Here is a 25,948-nt window from a genome sequence, read left to right on the forward strand (position 1 = left end):
TACCATCAAACTCTGGTGGTTTTGTGTTGCTGAACTCACGGAACAGCAACGCATCCCCACCCTGCGGCCTCGCAGCAGCAATCGCTGCGGTAGCCGCTGCAGCAGCAGCCTCAGAAAGAGCGGCATAACGCTCATCAAATGTCTCAATCAATGTGGTCTTTATAGACCCAAACATCTCCGGTATCTCTGCCCTGATGGCCGCAGCCACCTCCTCCTGAATGATCCGGCGGATCTCCTCCTCACTGGTACCACTGCTCTCGGGCATCAAACGTGTCCTCACCATGATCTACCTCTGAAATACAACATACGATAAATTAGAATCCACACGAGTATGCTCACACTCGTCAACTCTTTCCTCCTTGATTCTTGGCATTCCAAAGATTCTGACTTGGGCTGCACACCGCTCCGGTGCTTCTAGTAGTACGGGCCCAATACTACTGTCCGCACCGCACCAGAATACACCCCAAGTCCTCCCCTTTGGATGCCAGGTCTCAAGTACTCTATCATGCATAGACCACTCTCCAATAGGTCTCTCATAAGCCCCTCGCTGCTACCTACTCACTCTCAAGCATCTCATAGCAGCTCACCTCTCCCTAGGCTAAGATATCACAAATCAGGCCACTCTAGTCCTAATAGCAATACCTGGCCTACTCTATCATGCGGGTACATCATATCAATATCAATATCACATAATAATATATAAAGGCATTTTGGGAAATCACCGTTCGGGCGCTGAATGATCGTACACACATCTCTTGCTCTGCGTTTTTCAAAAATCTTTTATTATTTTATATTTTTTTTTTTGAAGATACATTTCAATCCTCAGTTTGAGTTCAAATACGCCCGAAGGTGTACTCGAATCCCTCAAGCCAAGGCTCTGATACCAACTTGTAACACCGTGAATTTCAACATAATTTTTCGCAATATATAAAAAAAACATTTCTCATTTAATTTCATAAAAACAGTAAGTTTCAAATTCAAATCTGTATCATACAAATCCCAAGATCACATAAATATATCAAAGTCCCCTGCGTGTGTACAGATCAAGCCGGCGCCTTCCCACGGTCATCGCTAGTACCTGAAACAACAACACTAACACTGTAAGCACGAAGCTTAGTGAGTTCCCCAAATACCACATAAAACACATATTAGCCACTCGAGGCTATAACTCTATGGGTCCGTGCACCCAACTCTGTGAACCCTCAGGTTCTAACTCTAGGAACCTTTCGGTTCCAACTCTGTAATCATGCACAGCATAAATCACATAGAAATAATGCAGTACAACATATGGCATACACATAACATACATACACTAACACATAACTCTGATTACCTACTCAAGGTAAGGTATAGCGAGAAGACTCACCTCGCGTGTCTCGGTATCTCACGATCCCTGGAAATCCCTCGTGCTCGATCCTCCGAGCTCTAATCCTCCTATAACATCACAAGACTCTAATTAACACTTTTTATCTCTAGGGTTGACTATCCCTAAAGAAGTCAACACAGGTCAACGGTCAATGGTCAACTTTGACCGGACTCGGCGAGTGCACACGGCAACTCGGCGAGTCTAGACGTTCTCACCAACTCTCTAGGATTCCCTTTCTACACGTCGAGTACTCCCCCCCTGACTCGACGAGTTTCACCTGGCAGAAATCGCGGGGCCACCCCGACTCAACTCGCCGAGTCTCAAGAACGACTCGGCGAGTCCCAGCTCGACTCAGTCCACTTTTGACAACCCTCTCTAACTCGCCCTGACTCACTGAGTCAACCCCTGACTCGACTGGACCACTCACTGGCCGGTCCAAGGCAATCTTCAAGCTACTCGCCGAGTCTGCTCATCGGACTCGGCGAGTCCATGCCATGCAATCACTCAAACTTGCTTCTAAGGTCAGATCTACTCCAACAATTCATAGATCTGGCCCTCCTAGACTGATTCACCACGTAAAGCCCCAGACTTGGTGCATAAACAACCTCTATATGACCATATATGGAGAATTATCAACAAATCTCACCACTCAAGGTCATAACCTCCATTGTTCTCTATAAATCTTGATGAATGAGGCTCTCTGGACCTCTATGGATCTAGATCCGAAGTCTCATCACTAGCATGGGACTATTTGGCCATACAATCAACTCAACAAGGTCACAAGAAACCCTAAAAGCAATTATACTTCACAAAACAGGAGATGAGCCGAAATCATACCTTTAGATTGAAGGGCTAAGCTTCAAATCCACCAAATAGCAGTCTCCTTTGCCTCCTCTTGGCTAGAGCCTCCCTCTTCTTTGCTAAACAACACACAAATGTCAAGAAATGCTTCCTTTCTCTCTCAAATCGCTAAAGCACTCTAGGGTTTCTCTCTATGGACTGTTGGATGCAAATGACGGCCATAAGGCCCTTTAAATAGGTCCCAAACCCGAGAAATTAGGGTTTCATTAGACAGCGTGGACTCGCCGAGTCCAGACGAATCCCGCGTCCAGAATCGCGACCCTACTCGGCGAGTCTGAGCTCCAACTCGCCGAGTCCCTTCTCAAAACTAAAAAAATTCAAAACAATAAAATACCTGGAAATCCGGGCTGTTACAACTCTCCCCCACTAGAACTAGACTTCGCCCTCGAAGTCTCGCTCTAAAAATAGCTCTGGATGCTGCTCCCGCATCTCGCGCTCCGGCTCCCAGGTCATCTCTAATCCCTTCCGGTGTTGCCACTGAACCAACACCAGAGGTACCTCCTTGCTCCTCAGAACCTTGATCTTCCGATCTCTGATGGCTACTGGCCTCTCGGCATAATTCAGGCTCGCATCCACCTGAATATCCTCTAATGGAACTACTGCCGACTCATCGACAATACATTTCCTCAATTGCGACACATGAAAAGTGTCGTGGATTTGCCCCAACTCTGCTGGCAATTCCAACCGATAGGCTACCGGACCTACCCTCGCAATCACATGAAATGGCCCAATATACCGGGGCCCCAACTTGCCCCTCTTCCTGAATCGAATCACTCCTTTCCAAGGAGAGACCTTCAGGAGAACGAAGTCGCCGACCTGAAACTCAAGCTCGGACCGACGTCTGTCTGCATAACTCTTCTATCGGCTCTGGGCGGTCAATAACCTCTGTCTGACCTGCTGAATCTGCTCTGTCGTCTGAAGCACGATCTCTGTACTGCCCATCACTCTCTGCCCAACCTCTCCCCAGCAAATGGGGGTCCGACACCTCCTACCATACAACAGCTCAAAGGGTGGCATACTAATGCTCGAATGATGGCTGTTGTTGTAGGAAAACTCTGCCAAGCGTAAATATGCATCCCAGCTACCCCCGAAATCCAACACACATGCTCGAAGCATGTCCTCAAGCGTCTGAATCGTCCGCTCACTCTGACCGTCTGTCTGGGGATGATATGCGGTACTAAAATGCAATCTAGTACCCAACTCCTCATGAAATTTCTTCCAGAATCTGGAAGTAAAGCGCACATCACGGTCTGAAACAATCGAGATCGGCACCCCATGCCGAGATACCACTTCTCTCACATATAACTCTGCCAACTTCTCTGCTGAAGAACTCTCACTGATGGCAAGGAAGTGAGCGCTCTTCGTCAACCTATCCACAATCACCCAAATTGCATCCACTCCTCTGGCAGTTCTCGGCAATTTGGTGATGAAATCCATAGTGATCTGTTCCCACTTCCATTCGGGAACCTCCAATGGCTGCAACTTGCCATGCGGTCTCTGGTGCTCGGCCTTAACCCTACGGCAGGTCAAGCACCTCTCAACGAACCATGCGACGTCCCTCTTCATACAGGGCCACCAATACTCTTTCCTCAAATCCAAATACATCTTCGTAGCCCCCGGATGGATCGAAAATTTCGACCGATGAGCCTCCTCCATCAAGGAAGTGCGCGTACCACCCACAAACGGTACCCAAATCCGACCCTGAAAAGTCATAAGCCCTCGACCATCCGTAACGAACTCTGAAACCAAACCAACAACCCGTTCCTTCTTCTGCATCTCCGGCTGCACAGCCTCGGCCTGTGCCCCACGAATGGCATCCAATACCGGAGCTATCATGGTCAATCTCAAACATACATTTTGTAATGGAGTGCTCTCCGCCCTGCGGCTCAACGCATCGGCCACCACATTGGCCTTGCTCGGGTGGTACAGGATCTCACAATCATAATCCTTGACCACGTCTAACCACCTCCTCTGACGCATATTTAGATTGGGCTGATCCATCAGGTACTTCAAGCTCTTATGGTCCGTGTATATCGTACACCGAACCCCATATAAGTAGTGTCGCCAAATCTTGAGGGCGAACACTACTGCCCCCAACTCTAGATCATGCGTGGGATATCTCGTCTCATGAGGCTTCAGCTGCCTCGATGCATATGCTATCACATGACCCCTCTGTATCAATACCGCACCCAACCCCAAAATCGATGCATCACAATATACTACAAAATCCTCCATCCCTTCCGGGAGAGCTAATACCGGGGCTTCGCACAACCTTTGGCGAAGTGTCTCAAAGGAGGTCTGCTGCTCGGGACCCCATGAGAATGCGACACCCTTCCGGGTCAATCTGGTGAGCGGCACTGCGATCCTGGAGAAATCCTTGATAAATCTCCGATAATACCCTGCTAATCCAAGGAAACTCCTGATCTCAGAGGGTGACTTTGGCACCTCCCAACCCATCACCGCCTCAACCTTGGCCGGATCGACCAGAATTTCTTCCTGGTTAACGAGATGTCCTAGGAACTGGACCTCCCGTAACCAGAAATCACACTTGGAGAACTTTGCATAAAGCTTCTCCGATCTCAGTACCCCAAGGACCTCCCTCAAATGCTCCTCATGCTGCTCTCTAGATCTCGAATACACCAGAATATCATCGATAAATACAATCACCGACCGGTCCAACATCGGCCTGCATACCCTGTTCATGAGATCCATGAACACCGCCGGGGCATTGGTGAGCCCAAAAGGCATCACCACAAACTCATAATGCCCATATCGCGTCCTGAATGCTGTCTTCTGGACGTCCTCATCCCGCACTCTCACCTGATGATATCCCGACCTCAAGTCGATCTTGGAAAACCAAGATGCTCCCTGTAACTGATCAAATAAATCGTCGATCCTCGGCAACGGGTAACGGTTCTTGACCGTCAGCTTGTTCAACTCCCGGTAATCAATACACATCCGGTGTGAACCATCCTTCTTCTTGACGAACAGAATAGGTGCTCCTCACGGCGAGCTGCTCGGCCGAATGAATCCCTTCCCCAGCAACTCCTGAAGCTGCGAGGATAACTCTTGCATCTCTGGAGGTGCAAGACGATAAGGCACCTTAGCTATAGGCGCAGCCCCCGGAACCAAATCAATACCAAACTCCACTTGCCTCACAGGAGGTACTCCCGGCAGCTCCTCGGGAAAGACATCTGGAAACTCACGCACCACCGGTACCTCCTCAACTGAACTCGGTCTCTCGGAAGTCGCCCGCGTATCCAACACATACGCCACAAAACCCTTACAGCCCTGCTGTAGACACTGCCTCGCCCTGGCGGCCGAACAAAAGGCTGATCCCGAACGGGTACCCTCGCCGTACACCGAAAGAACTCCCCCGCTAGGGTCTCGTATAGTCACCAGTTGACGCTCACAGTCGATAACCGCGCCGAATCGGCTCAACCAGTCCATGCCCACAATGACACAAACATCACCCATCGCAATAGGAATCAGATCAATCGGAAACTCAACCCCGAAAATCTCTAACACACATCCCCGGAAAACCTTCGTGGCACTAATCACTCTATCATCAGCTATAGAAACTCTCAGAGGCCGACTCAGTGCCTCGCGACTAACATTGATATGCTGACTAAAGGCCAAAGATACAAAAGACCGACTCGCACCCGAGTCAAATAACACTAAAGCAGGTACGGAATTCACAAGAAAGGTACCTACACATAACATAATATAAGCATAACATCATGTATCAAAATAAATACACGAAAGGAAACATACCAGCCACAACATCGGGCGCAGCGCGGACCTCCTCCGCAGTCAGCTGGAAGGCTCTCCCTCGAGCTCTCGGCGTCTCGACCTTCACAGGTCGACTCTCTGTAGCTCTAATGGCGGCAGGAGCAGACCCCTGAGATGCTCCGCGCAACTGCGGACACTCGGCCTTCCGGTGTCCGGTCTGGTTGCAGTGAAAACACACTGCAAACCCCTTCCTTGGCCATGTGCCCCTCCTTGCCACATTTGTAGCAAGACCCCGCTCGGCAAACTCCATCATGACCCTTGCCGCACTTTCCGCAAGTGCGGCCCTTCTGGCTCCCTGGTCTGGGATCAGCAGGCTTGGCCCGCTTGGCAGCCGGCTGCGACTGTGCCGGTCACCGATCCCTCCCCTGAGACTCCGCCTCCTCCCTGGCCTGAGTCTCAAGCTCAATCTCCCTCTTCCGGGCATTTTCCTGAAGCTTGGCAAATGTCCGGTACGAGGAGTTCACAGCGAACTCCCGAATATCCCACCTCAAGATGCTCAAGTAGCGGCTCATACATGTCTGCTCAGTGGACACGTGCTCAGGGCAGAACATCGCCCTCTCATGGAACATCCTCGTGATCGCTGTAACAGACTCAGTACCCTGCTTGAGGGTCAGAAACTCCTGCGCTAAACGCTCCATCTCCACCTGGGGAACGTACTCATCCCGAAACATGGTGGTTAACCTCTCCCAGGTCACCGCAGACAGCTCAGCAGGCGTATAATGCGCCGTCACAAACTTCCACCAGTCCTTCGCTCCCAAGCGAAGCTGGTTCAGCGCGAACCGGACCTTCAAATGCTCAGGAGACGAGCAAGTGAAGAAACACCCCTCAATATCAGATATCCACCTCATAGCTGCCACCGGATCCTGAGTACCATCAAACTCTGGTGGTTTTGTGTTGCTGAACTCACGGAACAGCAACGCATCCCCACCCTGCGGCCTCGCAGCAGCAATCGCTGCGGTAGCCGCTGCAGCAGCAGCCTCAGAAAGAGCGGCATAACGCTCATCAAACGTCTCAATCAATGTGGTCTTTATAGACCCAAACATCTCCGGTATCTCTGCCCTGATGGCCGCAGCCACCTCCTCCTGAATGATCCGGCGGATCTCCTCCTCACTGGTACCACTGCTCTCGGGCATCAAACGTGTCCTCACCATGATCTACCTCTGAAATACAACATACGATAAATTAGAATCCACACGAGTATGCTCACACTCGTCAACTCTTTCCTCCTTGATTCTTGGCATTCCAAAGATTCTGACTTGGGCTGCACACCGCTCTGGTGCTTCTAGTAGTACGGGCCCAATACTACTGTCCGCACCGCACCAGAATACACCCCAAGTCCTCCCCTTTGGATGCCAGGTCTCAAGTACTCTATCATGCATAGACCACTCTCCAATAGGTCTCTCATAAGCCCCTCGCTGCTACCTACTCACTCTCAAGCATCTCATAGCAGCTCACCTCTCCCTAGGCTAAGATATCACAAATCAGGCCACTCTAGTCCTAATAGCAATACCTGGCCTACTCTATCATGCGGGTACATCATATCAATATCAATATCACATAATAATATATAAAGGCATTTTGGGAAATCACCGTTCGGGCGCTGACTGATCGTACACACATCTCTTGCTCTGCGTTTTTCAAAAATCTTTTATTATTTTATATTTTTTTTTGAAGATACATTTCAATCCTCAGTTTGAGTTCAAATACGCCCGAAGGTGTACTCGAATCCCTCAAACCAAGGCTCTGATACCAACTTGTAACAATGTGAATTTCAACATAATTTTTCGCAATATATAAAAAAAAACATTTCTCATTTAATTTCATAAAAACAGTAAGTTTCAAATTCAAATCTGTATCATACAAATCCCAAGATCACATAAATATATCAAAGTCCCCTGCGTGTGTACAGATCAAGCCGGCGCCTTCCCACGGTCATCGCTAGTACCTGAAACAACAACACTAACACTGTAAGCACGAAGCTTAGTGAGTTCCCCAAATACCACATAAAACACATATTAGCCACTCGAGGCTATAACTCTATGGGTCCGTGCACCCAACTCTGTGAACCCTCAGGTTCTAACTCTAGGAACCTTTCGGTTCCAACTCTGTAATCATGCACAGCATAAATCACATAGAAATAATGCAGTACAACATATGGCATACACATAACATACATACACTAACACATAACTCTGATTACCTACTCAAGGTAAGGTATAGCGAGAAGACTCACCTCGCGTGTCTCGGTATCTCACGATCCCTGGAAATCCCTCGTGCTCGATCCTCCGAGCTCTAATCCTCCTATAACATCACAAGATTCTAATTAACACTTTTTATCTCTAGGGTTGACTATCCCTAAAGAAGTCAACACAGGTCAACGGTCAATGGTCAACTTTGACCGGACTCGGCGAGTCTAGACGTTCTCACCAACTCTCTAGGATTCCCTTTCTACACGTCGAGTACTCCCCCCCCCTGACTCGACGAGTTTCACCTGGCAGAAATCGCGGGGCCACCCCGACTCAACTCGCCGAGTCTCAAGAATGACTCGGCGAGTCCCAGCTCGACTCAGTCCACTTTTAACAACCCTCTCTAACTCGCCCTGACTCACTGAGTCAACCCCTGACTCGACTGGACCACTCACTGGCCGGTCCAAGGCAATCTTCAAGCTACTCGCCGAGTCTGATCATCGGACTCGGCGAGTCCATGCCATGCAATCACTCAAACTTGCTTCTAAGGTCAGATCTACTCCAACAATTCATAGATTTGGCCCTCCTAGACTGATTCACCATGTAAAGCCCCAGACTTGGTGCATAAACAACCTCTATATGACCATATATGGAGAATTATCAACAAATCTCACCACTCAAGGTCATAACCTCCATTGTTCTCTATAAAGCTTGATGAATGAGGCTCTCTGGACCTCTATGGATCCAGATCCGAAGTCTCATCACTAGCATGGGACTATTTGGCCATACAATCAACTCAACAAGGTCACAAGAAACCCTAAAAGCAATTATACTTCACAAAACAGGAGATGAGCCGAAATCATACCTTTAGATTGAAGGGCTAAGCTTCAAATCCACCAAATAGCAGTCTCCTTTGCCTCCTCTTGGCTAGAGCCTCCCTCTTCTTTGCTAAACAACACACAAATGTCAAGAAATGCTTCCTTTCTCTCTCAAATCGCTAAAGCACTCTAGGGTTTCTCTCTATGGACTGTTGGATGCAAATGACGGCCATAAGGCCCTTTAAATAGGTCCCAAACCCGAGAAATTAGGGTTTCATTAGACAGCGTGGACTCGCCGAGTCCATATCCTGGACTCGCCGAGTCCAGACGAATCTCGCGTCCAGAATCGCGACCCTACTCGGCGAGTCTGAGCTCCAACTCGCCGAGTCCCCTCTCAAAACTAAAAAAATTCAAAACAATAAAATACCTGGAAATCCGGGCTGTTACAAACAAGCTAGTGTGTACAATCATGTCGGCACCTTCCCGCGATCCTGAGATGTACCTGAAACACATTTCACACAACACTGTAAGCACGAATCTTAGTGAGTTCCCCAAAATACCACACACAAATAATTAGTCTGCCATAGCTATATCTCGATAAGGACCCTCCGGTCACGTGTCTCAGTGAAGACCCTTCAGTCTCACGGCTTGGGTTGGACCCTCCGGTCCTGTGTCTCAGTGAAGACCCTCCGGTCTCACGACTCGGTTTGGACACTCCGGTCCTATCTCAATAAATACACAGACTAATATACAACATAAATCACAAAGACAGAATGCATAATATCACATATCTCAGTATAAGAAAATAAGAACCTCCGGTCAATATCACAGATAAGCCCATACGGTTGCACAATAATTACCACTCATGTAAGTATAGTAATAAGACTCACCTCGTAAGTAAAAAAAGTATGTCTCGCACTCGAACTATCGGTCTAGACTCCGCCTACAACTCAACTTATGGAAAATATAGGATTTTCCAGGATAAACATCATTATTTTACAAGCACACGATTTACAATCAAATTTTCTGGAAACAAATACGATTACTTATATAATTTCAAAGCGTCATTCTTTAAGTATAAGAAACTTATATATTTTTGTCTTAAGGTACTAAGACTACACTCCATTCAACTAATAAGAAAATATAGGATTTTCTGGAGAAACACACGAACTTTTCCAAAAGAATAAAGAATATACTTTCTATAACAAAAACGTTAATAAACTCACCAACTTTAATGTTAACACTTTTTCAAAACCACTTGTATTCTCAGGAAAGTTAGTAGACATGTACCCTCTCAGGCGTTGCGAAGACGGAGCATAGTAATATTACGTCTTATCTTTTGCTATAGTATTAATGTAAATCAGGCAATGTTTTGAACACAATGGTTGTTGTTGCTTTGATTGTTATTATACAATTGTTGTGATACTATACATGACGTCCTCCGACCCCAAACGTTTCTGCCGTTCCGGTTTGGGGGTGTGACAATTAGGGTCCTAAGAGGAGGACTTGGGATAAATACAGGTTAGTGTGGAAGGCAGTATTGGGCCCGTACTATTGAAAGCATCGGATCCGTACGCGACTCAAGTAGGAATCTTAGGATACTAAGGAACATGTAGGGGTGTGTAAATGTGTGTGTGCGCTTTAGCTTGTCCCTAATGATTTATGTGTTTGTGTTCCAGAGAGAGGACTATGGTGGTTACCCTAGGTTCAGACTCCAGCAACCCCGAGAGGGCGAGTACCAGTGACGAGGAGATCCACATGATTATTGCGGATGAGGTGGCAGTAGCTATCAGGGAGGCCATTCCGGAGATGTTCGAGTCTATTAAGACTACGTTGATCGAGACATTTAATGAGCGTTATGTTGCCGTCACTGAGGTTGCCGTTGTCGCAGTCACCGTAGCCCTTGCAGATGCAAGGCCACAGGGAGTGATTCATTGATGTTTCGAGAGTTTAGCAACATGAAGCCACCAGAGTTTGACAGGACCCAAGACCCGATTGTTGCGATGAGATGGATCTCTGACGTCGAGGGATGTTTTTATACTTGTTCATGCCCTGAGTGTAACATCCGGGATTTCGGGTATGTCAGTTTGTGTTTTAATTTGGAGGATTTAGGAGGGACTCAGCGAGTCGAAGTCTGACTCGCCGAGTCACGTTGATTTGATTGTGGGTATTTTTCTGAAAGGACTCGACGAGTCCAAGTATGGACTCGCCGAGTAGGTGCTGGGCAGAGAAAACCCTAAGTTCCGGGGTTGGAGCCTATTTAAAGGAACTTATGACCTTGGATGCGCCTCATATCTCTTGTGAGAAACCCTAAATCGCCATTGGAGCCTTGGGAGAGTTCTTATGATGAAATCAAGTAATTTAGTGGGTTTTGTGGAAGGAAAAGGGCATGACTCAAGCAAGGAACGAGATGGGGCAGTGGATCTAGCATCTCTTCGCATGGGACTGTTGTAGGAGGTATGAATCTATGCTCATTCTCATGTATTTGGTGGTTTTCTTGAATCTAGGGTTTTCTTATTCCTTCTTTAGCTTGGATTCGAAGCTTATGAGGTCCCAAGGTGGAATAAGTCTTAGATCTGGACCTTAAGAGGTCCAGAGAGTCCCAACCATTCTGTTTTATGTTGTTCCATTGTATGGATCTAGGTTGCCATTTTAGGAGCTATTTCTTCATATAAGGGCATAAGAGTGTTGCATGAGCTTAAAGTTTGAACCTTTATGTGATTTTTGGGTGTAAGAAGGTCAGATCTATAAGTTAGAGAAACAGATCTGACCTCAGAAGGTCATTTGAGTGATGCCATGGAGGGAACTCGCCGAGTCCATATGGGGACTCAACGAGTCGAGTCGGGTTGCCCCACGATTCGTGACTAGTGGTAACCCGTCGAGTGAAAGGTTAACTCTACGAGTCGAGTGAGACCTTAGGAGGATTCAGAGGACAAGCGTGGACTCGCCGAGTCACCTGGGTGCACTCGACGAGTCTGGTCAAAGTTGACCGTTGACTAGAATTGACTTCAGTTGACCATGGGGTCTTGGTCAAGCTGATTCAAGAGAGGTCAGGGAGGGGTAGAATGGTCTTCTACCCATTATTAGCGATGAGAACAAGAGAAAGTATTAATTAGAGATGTTTGCCTTATGTGTTAGGTGGAGGCTCGATCGAGGTTATCAAGCCAGAAGGTTTACTAGACATCATGGGAGGTGAGTCTTCTCACTATACTGTACCTGGAAGGGTACCTATGTGTGACCAGAAGGTCGTGTATGCTATGAGATGTATGTGCTATATGCGGCTATGTGATATGTATATGCTATGTATGTTATGTATGGTAAGGACCAGAAGGTCAAGATGATATGGACCGGAAGGTAAAGATGACATGGACCTGAAGGTCGATACGGGTAGGACCGGAAGGTTTGCCGGGATTCGAGACGGAAGTCCCCTGAGACACTTGGATCGAAAGATCCCACAAAGTTATGGCCTGGAAAGGCGTATGTGTTGTATGTGGTATTTGGGGAACTCACTAAGCATTTATGCTTACAGTGGTTGTGTTATGTGTTTCAGGTACTAGCGAGGATCGCGGGAAGGCGCCGGCATGATCTGTACACACTGATGAAGATTTATTTACTTGAGATTTTGGGGTTGTTTATTGAGATATTATGTGATACAATGGGTTTTGTTATGAATGACATATGTTTTAAAAATGAAAAATTGTTTGAAAATTTACGTTGTTACACTGAGAACCTAAAGGTTCGATTTGTGCTAAACCAGCTTCGCTTTGGAGTGAAGGACTAGTGGAAGTTTGTGACGACTGATTACACTCCTACAGATCATGCTGCAGTGACTTGGGAGAGATTCACCCAACTATTTCGAGATGAGTTCATTCCCCAGGTGGAGAGGGAACAGTTGGCCTAGGAGTTTCTGTCTCTCAAGCAGAAGACAGAGAAGGTGATGGAGATCACGAGGATGTTTCATGAGAGGGTGTTATTCTGCCCTGAGCACATGTCTACGGAGCAGGCACGTGTGAGCCGGTACTTGAGCATCTTGAGGAGGGACATTCGAGAGTTCGTGGCGAACTCATCATATCGGATATTGGCTGAGCTACAAACCAATGCCAGGAAGAGGGAGATCGAGCTGGAGACTCAGAAGAGGGAGGAGAGAGAGTATCAGGGGAGAGACAAGAGACCAGTATAGTCGCAGCCGGCAACCAAGCGGGATAAGCCCGCTGATACTAGAGCAGGAGGCCAAAAGAGCCGCACCTGTGGCAAGTGCGGTAAGAATCACGAGGGATTTTGCCGATCGGGGATTTGCTACAAATGCGACAATGAGGGGCATATGGCGAACGATTGCCCCAAGGGATTTTCAGTTTGCTTTCATTACAATCAGACTGGCCACCGGAAGGTCGAGTGTCCTCAGCTCATTCAGAGACCAGCCTTGGCCCCTACTCCTGTTGCCTTGTGTGTCACTGATGGTCGGTCGGGGAAGGCCGAGGCTCCGAGAGCTCGTGATTATTAGATAAAATTTCAGTATGTCATATTTATCAGGTCGTGGAAAGATTTGTAAAAATTTCAAAGATGATGACCATCCTAATCTTCTCCGTTGTCCATTTCCTGATGAAAGTTACAACTTCTCAAGCACCATTTTATCAAGAATCACAAGGACTTTGTAGCTAAGGAAAACCATGGTGAAAAGCTCAAACATCTTACTCATAATCACCCACTGGTTCTTTTAGACAAGTAAACATCACTCAATAAGAATTCGATTTTACTTCACAACCCCTTGAAGAAAATTCAACTATTATGTGATGGATGTGTGAAACCGATCACAAAAATGCCATTTTACATGTGTGTTCGACATCGTGGGTTTGTTCTTCGTGAGTGGTGTGCTAGGCTACCCCCTAAAATAGAAGACCGCCCTGGCCATCCAAACCATACACTTTTTCTCATGCGTAACGTTACTGGAAAGTTCTTTGGTGTTTTTGGATGTAAGATTTGCATGTTACCTTCCAATGGTTTTGTGTATGGATGTAGCATTTGTGAGTATTATGTAGATGTCCATTGTGCATTCCTACCCAAAGAAATTACGCATGAAGCTCACCCCGACCATCTTCTCTCAAGAATAGATGCTTCATCCAATCTATCGGAAACACCATGCAATGCATGTGGTTATTACCTAATAAATTGCATCGCCTTCTATTGCCCTTCTTGCGATTTCTACTTGGATATAGAGTGTGCTTTTCTTTTGCCTGGAATGATTAGCCATAAGTACGATGACCATCCATTAAACCTTAGATATGATCCAGCCGAGAACCATCCTAGCGACTACTTTTGTGAAATTTGCGAGGACGAATTTAACCCAGAATCTTGGTTCTATCATTGTAGTTTTTGTGTCCAGTCTATGCATACTGCTTGTGCACCCTTAATCTTACAGTGTGAGCAGGTTGTATATACCCGCTATAAGAGATGTATCTTCTATTTCGCCAATGTCAAATTTGGAGGGACGTGTCTAATAAAAGATCACCAACATCGTCTAACATTTACTCAAGGGATCAAGTGTCATGGTCGATGCAATCACTGTGGTGAAGAGTTGCAGTACAGGATGATCTTTAATTGCTTGGAATGCAAGTACGCAGTTCATCGTCGACTTGTTACTCCTACTGCTCTCGTTACAGGACAAGATGCTGCTAAATTTCTTCACATGCCAACCATAGAAATACCAAGTCGTATAATGAAGAAGCGTATATTATCAAAACAGATTAAAAAAAAGAAGCATATATATAATGCTCTCCCTTGATGTAATTAATACTCCTTGTTTGCTTCTTTTTTTTTTTATTTCCTTTAATCAAAGTCTGGCTAAATAAATAAATAAAAATAAAAAAAGTTAGTTTGGTTTGAGCTTGGTGTAGCCATACTCTTTAGTTTTGTTATTTGAATCGTCAATCATTTCGGATCAGGTCTTTTATGAGTTGACTTGGCGTGAATCATTTCAAATCGTCAAGGATTTTGTATTATCTTGTAACAAACAATCTTTAATTCTAGTTGAAGAATTCAATTATATGAATATTTATCAAGTGTCCTTTTGCAGAAGATGAGATGAAAATCTATAATATACAAAACTTATGTCTAACAAGTTATACAACACTTCACATTGAAGACAAGAAACCCTATTACATTCCAACTAATCAACTGAAAGATCAAACATCAACCCAATAGTTCCAGAAATTAAAGCTCAAACATCAACTTAATTAACAGTTCCAATTTTATTTTATTTTTAGATATCACATCTCAAACATCACCTCCATAGTTCACAGACTCACAAAATTTAGAGTAAAAAATTCAAGATCCAAATCCCAACTTACAACATCTTTCTACTCATCCAAGAATATGAATCACCAAAGTTTATAAATCAAAGATCAGACGATCAAATACAAAGTTGCAATATCCAAGATCAAAGTTTTTCTACAACCATATAGTAGATCTGAAACCAAAGTTCCTCAATGGGTATAACACAAAGTCTAATTAGTGTATATGGATGATTGAAGTTTCAAGTGAAGTTTTTTATCGCTTTAGTATGATGGACATTGAGAACTATACAATTGACAGGTAGTGTAAGATACTAAATCAAGTGATTACATATTAGAATAAAAATTGATGTTATATTATCAAAAATGCAATCTTGAACAGCCAATTAATAATGTAGGGAAAAAAAAACCTTTTACCAAAAGATCAAGATTCTTGAAAGTTTAGTGTTAGATTCGGCAAATTGTAGCAACATAACAAAGTTTAGTGCTTGAAACAGCATGGAATGCAGCTTTTCTCGTCACCATTGTTTCAGAGGTCAATAGTTGATGAATGGGATATATATCATATATGGGTGTTAAATTATTTGGTAATTGCGATCGTGTTTTAATAAAAGATTTTGCAATGACAATTTGGTATTTTGCTAGTCATCTTTCTTTCTTTCTGAAAAAAGTATATATATATATATATATATATATATATATATATATATATATATATATATATATATATATATATATATATATATATATATATATATATATTCAACAAACTACATCAACTACTTCTTTGCCTAAAAACAACACCACTAGATGCTCTTTCAAGACCAAAAGGAAATGGTCACAACATTTATTCGTGTTTTATATGTCAACAAGAGTCAAAAGTTCAAAGAAGTTTCTAGAAGCCGCTAACTTGTTCTGAAGCAGAAGTTTTGGACTCAATCACTTGATCAAATGATGCCATGGAAGTTCCTGCTAAGAAATTCTTAATGAGCACAAGCGCTAGCTTCGGTCTATGCAAAGGCACCTCATGCCCTGCTCCCCTGACCGTTACAAAAGTCAACCCTTCATACCCCTGTGTCCACCCTCCAACCTATATATTATTCAAAACCAATCAGACCTTCATATCTCATGTGGGCCACACATCCCATAAATCATGTGATCCTGTATGGCCCCCCACTTAGGCCATGTATAATCACATGGCCTACATATGTTATGTGTGTCCCAAAAAATGGGACCACATATATCCTGGATGTTTGGCCCATATCAGTGGGCCAAACATCCAAGGTCTCAACATGTGGGACCTACAAATCTTCATACAGGTTTGTTGTTGATGATGGAGGGAATTACCTGGCCATCATCGTACCATGCACGCCATGGGCTAACCGTCGGAAGCTTGAGAGCGTCTATGCTGTAACGCGTAGAAGTAACGGGAATCACCGCATCCGTATCACCACTATAACAAAAAATTAAATTAAAAATTAAAAACAAAATTGGTGGCATTTTTTTACCTTTTTAAAATTTCAAAAGATCAAGAACCTGAATATCCAAACACGGAGTCCCGAGCTTATAAGTTCTTGATGAACATCTAGCACAGATATAGGAGAATCTTTCCAATTCAAGTTTACCGCATTGCTTCAAAACAAAATTCAATATATTAACAAACAATCATAAAATATCATATTGAATAAGTTATTTTTAAAGATATGATCTTTATGTAAAAGTAGTACTTGCAAGTTTCCCATTTTCTTGATGTGTTGCTGTGGAAAACATGAAGGGCATTTTGGACCTCGGGTAAATTGAAGTAAATTGTGGAGTGTTGTTCGGTACAAGGATCATAACTCTGCCCAATGTGCCCGACTTTCTGTAGTACAACAAAATGTTTCCATTAATACCCTTCTCACAAAATATAAGGCAAATTGAAGGAAATACTCACATGCCATCTTCTTAAAAGGCGTTTAGTGACACCAGTTGCAGTGCAAGGAGGGGTAAAAATGGAATACGCGTCGATATTACCCATTTCTTCATAAGCTATATCAACTATTTGGTCACATTCACGTGATGGATGAATAAAAGATTCCTTGTCACATAATTCGTTTGATTTCTTGTAAGTTTGATCTGAAATCAAGCCAGCTGCCCACATAAATTGGAAAAGTCCAACATGATCACTATAATCATCTGTTAGGGCATTGCCCACCTTCAACAAAAAAAAAATTAATTAAATTATGCAAGATCAACTTTAATATCTTTTGTAACAAGATTGGGTCAGAAAGAAATTACCATGTAACCCTTGAGATTAATTGGACTTTTTGAATTTTCTTTGTTGTATCTCACAATTGCTTGGCTTAGTTGAGGAACATAATGTCCTAAAAGAAACAATATTATTGACTTTTGAGGTCAAACTAAGTATCCATTGTACTTCAAATTGAGATTATGATGAATGATGTTTTATTCTAATATGTTACAATCATTTACCTGCATAGCTTTCGCCTGCTATATAGAAATCCCTTCCTTTAAATTGAGGGAATCTTTCAAGCCAATTCAATAGAAATTGAAGTGAATCCGCAGCTGCAACACAACAGTATATGAGTTCAATTCCATTCATTTCTCTCATGGAATGGAATCTCACATTCCAATTCCTTCTCTGCAAACCAAACGTGACTTAAAGGTTTGAAGTTATACCAGTTCTTTTATCTCCATTGTTCAAGATATCTGAAGTGGTATTTGAGTAAGAATATCCAACTCCAGCAGGGGAATCAAGAAACAACAAATTTGCCACTGCAAATAGTTAACGATTATTAAACGAAGTTTTCAATAATAAACTGATACTAAATTTGGTAAAAAAAAAATGTAAACTCCTACCAGTGTTCCAAGAATACGGGTTCAAATAAACCGACTTTCCATCTTTATTGACATGAAATGGCCCGACTTCTTCAGCCATCCCATATGCAATTGATGAACATCCAGGCCCTATAGAAACAATCTAGATCAGCAACTCAGTTCGTATTATCACAAGATCATTAAAATAAGCACATATATTACACTTCCAATCAATACGAATTCCTATTGTAATTTTTTAACCAATAAATATTGCTGATCCAAAGCCCTAACATCATACGAATCCAGATTTACAATGATCAAGCAGAATCTGTATTTAAAACAGGAATACCTGAAATAAATACATCATAGTAAGTAGCTAACCTCCATTGAGCCAAAGAACAAGAGGTTTGGAAGCAGGATCCTCAACAGCTTCCGTCAACCAGTAAAACAGAGCTCTCCCGGATTCTTCATTAACAGTAACATACCCAGCATAGTGTGCAAAGTCGACATTGAAACTCTGACCAGGCAAGTTCGAAACCTGGTCCAACTTCTGTTGAGTAATCGGGTCTGTAACAGACAAAGCTACGCTAGTAACTGAAACGAAGACGAAAAGAAGGAATCCCCAGTTCCAAATTGGCATTTTGATTTAGGGTTTAATCTGGAATCGGGAAGAAGATGAAGATTGATTGAAAGCACCGAGGAGAAGTTACATATATAGATATTATTATATTGTGTAGTGGAAGATGATGTTGGTAGTGATCGGGTGACTTTGCTCAGACGGGACCATACCCTTTTCTGGTAGTAGTTTGTTGGAACGTTAACTTCCCGTTACGGAATTGGGACGTTACCGTTAATTCCACTGTTTAGGGGCCCCAAAAAATATTAAATGAAAATTCTATTATAATTTTTGGAAAGGAATAATATTTAAAAGTTTATCTCAGCTTCATGGATATTTCTTGATGTGCCTATTTCTTAATAAGCATTTCACATCCTTTGACGACTATGTATTTATGGTATTTTTTAACAGAAAATGAAGCTATATATAGCCTACAAACGGATATTTTGTTTTAAAAGGTTTTTTTACCTTCTTTTAAGTACTCTAAGGACATAAAATCAACTTTTACGTGTTAAAATAGTTATTATTGACAAAATGAAGGGTGAACCGATCATTAAATTGAAGATAAAATAAATAATTCATGTATCTGTTTATTTTCATACCTTGCATCTATAATGAAATACTAAACATATTTTTCCAACAAAATATTTCGTCATTTAAAACATGTAACATGAGTAAATGACTTGACGGGAACATGTATAACTTATGTGCATGCATGCAATGTTACAAACCACGTTTTAACATTATTATGTTTTCATAAAAGTGAACTAATCTCATGTTTAGATTGGATTTTAAACTATTAGTATATAGGAAGATTTCACAATACCCATGAAGATCACATAAATGTATTATATCACTAAATATATACACACATATAATCTCACTAGCACTATTTCCAAAATAGTAGGTAAGCCATATGAGCCCTATTACCCCTAAGCTTAATAAAAACTCCTAGCTTTTTTTTTTCGATGCATCCAAAAATGGTGTTATAGAATAAAAAATTAAATAAAATTATATACTTTCAACAATAAATCACATGCTACTCAAACACCTCTTGTATACTATTTGAAAGTCATTATTTCAAGTATTTTGGAAAGCAATAATAAACTTTTAAGAAAACAATTAGCCAAAATAGGTCCCAAATAGTTAAGTGTTTACATTTAAAATGTTTAAAATTGTCAAGATACAAAGATAAAGTAAGCATATTACAAACACAAAGATGTATAACGTTTGAGCTCCACATCGAGAGCTTACTTTATTTCGATGGATTGCTTTGTTTAATCGATTTATCTTTCAACTATAATCTACAAGAAACACGAGAAGCCTTTATGATAGACTTGAAACCTTATCTTAGTATAATGGGATCAAACTCACACTCTCTTGCTGTTACAATTGTCATCTAGAAGCTACCACTCAACTAGATACTACAAAATGAAGTATTTAGGTTGAGGGAATAAAAAAAATTGCGTGATGAAGTAGAAGATATTGATATTACAACTTGGAAGCTTGCCTATGGAGTTCAGATAGCAATTCTGTCAAAAGCAAACCCTATGAAATAAGTTAACATCTAACCTAATAAATGAAAATCAATTTTGCCAAATGTCATTTCCTCATTAATTTTGCCACATGTCATTTTTTAAAATTTTTTGAATTAGTTTTTTTCACTTGTCATTTTCTTGTATTTTTCATTTTCTTAAATTCAAAATCCATATTTTAGTGAGATTTATATATGTAAAGTAGATCACTCTATTAAATTTCATAATAAATACTCTACAATCTTTAAAATATCTTATATTATATATTAAATTACTTACTTTGTTTATTATATTCTTTGTATTTATATAAACTTATTATTTTAAAAAATATATATTGCTTATAATTTTATATTTAACTTTTTTTTCCTAAATCCGTGTAATACACGGGTTTCACACCTAGTTGTTTATATATTGGAATCACCAACAATCACTAATCAAGATCGTATATTTTAAGAAATCGATTGATCGTACAAAATAAGGTGACTGGGTTCATTTTTGTATCTTCTAGACATGATCAATAGACATCACATTGTGTCTCATAACTGGAGAAAAAAAAGGTTAGATTGTTAATTAGTGCAAGATAAAATGTTGTTTGTATGGGATTTTATTTAATATATTCTAAAATGATATTCCAAAGTCCCAATTCTTTTGTCTCATCCTTAAAGCTCGACACAAAATTTTATATTTTATAAAAACTTATAATTATATAAAATAAAGTGAGGTGCCTTAATTAACAAACTTTTTTACGAGATTTTTTTTTCAAAAACACATAACATAAGGGGTATAACATTTCCGTAAAACCCTTTTTGATTTTAAGAACAAAAAATCCCGTAGTTTTAATTTAAAACTTGCATTTTTTTTGTAAAATACAAGAAGTGGGCTTTGGTATTATTAATAAAAATTCTTATTTTTAATACGTTTGAAAATATTTTATAATAATCTTGACTTGATATTTCATTGATATCTAGTGAAACATTATTTTCATGATGTTTGGAGTAATAAGTTCTAGGACTTCACCGCAACAATAAATGCAACATCTTTTCAAGCAGATGCAATATTTTCTGTTTGACCATCTTTTTTATTAATCTTTCAAGTAGGAATAGATGGTGATTTTTCTCTTATTTTTTGAGTGCTCATCGTTAAAACAACGAGAGATTGCAACAAATGCACCAAGATGCACAAAGTCCCGAAATATGGTCTAATGAATGGAATGTATGCATGAAAGCCAATGCAAACTGGGAATAAAACATGGTAAATTAATGAAACTAGTAGGTAATTCCGGCCTTCGCCTAAGACATTTTTTTTATATATATAAAAAGAAACACAAAAATGGTACATTTAAAACAACAAAAATTTAGAGGTCATATTTGATAAATGCAAGGGACCAAAGTAGCAAAATCTTTAAACATTTGTGACTAATATTTAATATATATAAAATGCAAGGAACCAAAAGTGACAAACATAAAATACAAGGGACCAAAAGTGGCAAACATAAAATACAAGGGACAAAAAGTGGACTACATAAAACAAAAGGGACTAAAAGTGGTAACTTCTTGAAACTGTTGTGGCTAAACTATGAATCATAAAAATAAGGGACCAAAAGTGACAACTTCTTGAAACTGTTGTGGCTAAACTATGAAGCATAAAATGTCACTATTCCTAAACGTGTTATCCTTTAAAGGAGTATACTAATGTATGCAGAAAATACCATACATATATATTATATGTCCATGATGTATATTTTAGACAAACATAGTTAAATTCTATATTAAATAATAATAATAATAATAATAATAATAATAATAATAATAATAATAATAATAATAATAATAATAATAATAATAATAATAAATACAAAATTCACAACCCAAAACTGATTCTCGTACTAAATGTTACGTACAAACTACGTCCAATATGTAAATATTGTAAATTCATAATATACAAATCGTGTTAAAGTGTCAAAGTAACAATTACATTTTGATAATAATCCACAATAAACTATATAATAATTACCTAAAATATAGAGAAATAAATACTTAGCCAAAATATGAAATTTACTCAATAAATTAAAATTATTTCTTTGGAATGGTTTACATAAAAGATAGAACTTTCCGATTTTACAAAAAAATAATAAATAATAAATAATAAATAATAAATAATAAATATAAAAACTCTAAGTCATTTAGTTTTATAAGTTTTTGTAATTGCTTTACTTACTTATTTATTATGTTTGATAAATATTTGGGTAGTATTTTCTTTCAATAAATAGTCAAACCTAATTTTATTTATAATATATATATATAAACTATTAAATCAATACAAAATTATATTAATATGTTTAAATGGGCTAATAGATTTTTTTGGCTAATGATTATGTACATTAGAAAAGAAATATTTAGGCCATATGTTTCCCAAGTCGTAATCCTAAGACCCAGCATGTGGCCTGCTATATTAGCCTTGAACCGGTTCCCATCTATATTAATTAAACTGGTTATAAGTTAGATGAACCTGATATAAAATTAATTAAATTTTAATAATAAATTTTAAAATTATTAATCATTTATTTTAAATAAATTATTAATTAATAGATTCTTTTGGTTATATAAATTTATAATCATTGATTTAAATAAATATGCAAAATTATATCACTTTATAATGTATATTAATTTTATTTTAATTTTTATTCTAATGTTATTAATTTAATGTAATTAGAGTAAGAAATTTAAAATTTAAAATTTAAAATGGAGAATTAATAGGTTGACAAGTGGCATGCATTCATTAGGAGACAAAATAGGATGACACATGGCAAAAGAAATATGCACTAGTTATGAGACCTAATATGATGACACATGTCAAAAGAAGAATAAAACTATTATTTTATTAAAATATAGAGACATTTACAAACTGAACATGCGACAATCAACATCATCAAGTCATCTACTTTCCCTTGACATATGCTAACAATTCCACATGTGTATTATGTATGTATGTTTAATGCGTTGTTCATTGATTGCATATACCATTAATAGATGCTTTACAAAGAGTCATTGCATTGTATAAGTTTTTTACTAAGTTATATTTTGTTATAAATGTTATTCGTGCTTCTGCTTCTTCGAGTGTACGTACAAACTAAGAGTTGCATAAACCGAGCAAATTGCATATTTGATCTCTACTAATGAGCTAGAGACAGTTAGAGATCTCAATTGGGTTGGTAAATTATAACATTACAAGAAGCTAAGGTAGGCTACCAGTAACCAGTTGTGTTCTCATTTTAATCGGTTTTAATCTCAATTGCTTAGTTCGATGTGTGAAGTTCTACTTAAAATTATTAATTATGGCCCTCCTCAATTAAAAAAATGTGGACTCCACTTACGATACTTACTATGACTACGTTTGAAATAGATTTTGTTTTGTATATAGAGAAAAAATGGTCACTAATCTACTTTGTCAAGATTTACAAATACAACATCAAGATATGTTCAGTGTGTCGAGGTTAGTTGCATCCACCGAAGTGTTATGGTAAAGAAAAGTGAAAAGTAACAGATGAGGTGATTTGTTTTATCTTCTTAAGTCATTTTGTCAAGTATACAACATATATATCTCCTCGATTTATCTTCATTCGAATTTAGTAGATGGGTCTGAGCTCGTATGAGGAATAACAATCATGCACTTGAACAACACTATCAAGTAGGTATTTTGTATGAAGCAATTAGTCGTCGGTTAATGTCACACCGCCAAGCCGGAACGACGGAAACGTTTGGGGGCGGAGGGCGTCATGTTTAGTATCACAACACATGCATCATAGTAATCAAAGTAACAAACAACCACTGCATTAATATGAAAGTGTTTACAAAGTAGGTGGTTCACAAGAGATAGACTCCAAAAGTAAATAACAAAACAAGACATGAAGCTACTATACTCCATCTTCTGAATCCCAATGTGTGTACCTGTCTACTAGTTTCTTGAGAATACAAGTTATTTTGAAAGAGTAGATCAGCATTTAAGCTGGTGAGTTCATAAGTATTTAAGTGATGAAAAGTGAGTTGTAAGTTCTTTTAGAAAAGTTCACCTGTTCCTCCAGAAAATCCTATATTTTCTGATATGATGAATGAAAGTAAAAATGTCTCCACAATTCCTTCTATGAGTACTAAATGGATACAAGTTATATACAATTTAGAGTAAACAGACAATCGATTGTGTGAATCTGCCCTAAGCCCACAACCAAACAAGGAACAGGGAATGAGGCAAAAGTCACACATCCCATTGTTTGTTAGATCTTCGTTGTATATAACCCTGGTGTACTCATTTGGTGCTTACGGAGTTAACTGTAATAGTTCTTTATATTTGATGAAAACATTCTTTAAGAAAATCATATATTTCCTTTAGTAAAAATGGTAACCACAATAGTTCCTTCTATAATCACTTAGTTTATACAAGCTATATATAATCTAATATCGAACGAACAATTAAATGGGTGAATCTGCCATAAGTCCACAACCAAACAATGAACAGGAAGTAAGGCGAAAAGCACACATCCAACTGCCTATCGGATATTAATTACATATAACCCTGATGTATAAACTAAGGTATTAAGAATTAACCACTAAATGTCCTTTAAGCTATATTGGTTTAATAAAATGAATTAAACCCTTTTTCTGATAAGTTTCTAGTTTAGCCTACTAAATGTTCTATCTGGAAATTATGTTTCTGTACTAGAAAACGGTATATTGAATTTGTATACTATGACCTGACCCATACCAACGTACTCTTTATGATTACTTGGTGTATATGGAATATATATATATATATATATATATATATATATATATATATATATATATATATAACTAAGATCGGATAGATAGTAGACTGGGTGCATCTGCTCTAAACCCACAACCAAACAAGGAACAGGAAATGAAGCGGAAAGCACACATTCTACTATCTACCAGACCTAATTAATATATATCCCTGATGTATCTACCGAGGAATCATAAAGTTAGCATTATAGGCACCCTTTTTACTGAATGTACTAAGACTCGACTGTAATGTTTGTCTTTTTCCAAGTTTAAGACTATCTTTACTAGAAAATAGTTTGCATTACCTTTTATGTGAGAAGATCAGTATATGAATGTAATGGGAAAAATGAAAGTATTCAGTAATATGGTATAAGTAATTACTGAAGCACATACTACCTTAAAACCAGTTTGTTAATTAAGGTTAAAATGTGATGTGGTTATAACCATACTGATATGACACGTGTTTAACACGAAGACCTACTAGCGTTGAAACTGATGTGACATTTGTCACCCGTAGACTTGCAAGTCCTGCTGTAGCTAGCAGCAAGGTATGGGGTGTCAATCATGTATAGATATATACACAAACTCATGCTCTCCCTCCAGGAGACTCTGGTTACAAAACACGACCTAACAAGTATATTGCTAAGCCGTGAAGTAGTCTCACATACATGTTATCTTGTTCTTGTTATCGTATGTTCATTTCTGTTCTTGTTATTGTATGTTCCTCCCTATACTTGTTATTGTATGTTCTGAACCCCTAAACTATACCTATTATAGTTTAGTAGTATTTTGTTTTGTACTGTCTTTGATTTGTAGAAAAGACTCGATTATCTACTGAGTTATGATTATACTTTAAAAACAGAGTTTTATAAAC

The 25,948-nt window shown here is 39.9% G+C and overlaps 1 protein-coding gene and 1 long non-coding RNA gene across 2 annotated transcripts; both read right to left on the reverse strand.

Annotated features, from left to right (window-relative positions):
* Window positions 1-999: 999 nt before the first annotated feature.
* LOC145070177 (uncharacterized) lies at window positions 1,000-2,792 on the reverse strand. Its single transcript, XR_013689851.1, has 3 exons — window positions 2,204-2,792; window positions 1,367-1,434; window positions 1,000-1,078 (listed from the first exon to the last, which is right to left on the reverse strand). It is a non-coding gene; the product is annotated as an uncharacterized LOC145070177 (long non-coding RNA).
* Window positions 2,793-16,121: 13,329 nt separating this feature from the next.
* On the reverse strand, window positions 16,122-18,883 carry SCPL29 (serine carboxypeptidase-like 29). The gene is made up of 10 exons (XM_079013609.1): window positions 18,509-18,883; window positions 18,170-18,277; window positions 17,990-18,085; window positions 17,783-17,875; window positions 17,588-17,673; window positions 17,244-17,504; window positions 17,038-17,171; window positions 16,847-16,942; window positions 16,658-16,763; window positions 16,122-16,400 (listed from the first exon to the last, which is right to left on the reverse strand). The coding sequence occupies exons 1-10, from the start codon at window positions 18,765-18,767 to the stop codon at window positions 16,206-16,208; spliced, it is 1,434 nt and encodes a 477-aa protein (XP_078869735.1). The 5' UTR covers window positions 18,768-18,883; the 3' UTR covers window positions 16,122-16,205.
* Between the last annotated feature and the right edge of the window lie 7,065 nt (window positions 18,884-25,948).

This window comes from Lactuca serriola, chromosome 8 (genome assembly GCF_051521515.1).
Source record: "Lactuca serriola cultivar US96UC23 chromosome 8, Lser_US96UC23_V15, whole genome shotgun sequence".
NCBI lineage: Eukaryota > Viridiplantae > Streptophyta > Magnoliopsida > Asterales > Asteraceae > Lactuca > Lactuca serriola.

Coding starts and splice junctions, on each gene's coding strand:
- SCPL29 (XM_079013609.1), bottom strand. CDS start 18,767: ATGCCAATTTGGAACTGGGGATTCCTTCTTTTCGTCTTCGTTTCAGTT. Junction 17,505..17,587: donor TTAATCTCAAGGGTTACATG/GTAATTTCTTTC, acceptor TTTTTGTTGAAG/GTGGGCAATGCCCTAACAGA. Junction 16,764..16,846: donor CTCCGTGTTTGGATATTCAG/GTTCTTGATCTT, acceptor TTTTTGTTATAG/TGGTGATACGGATGCGGTGA.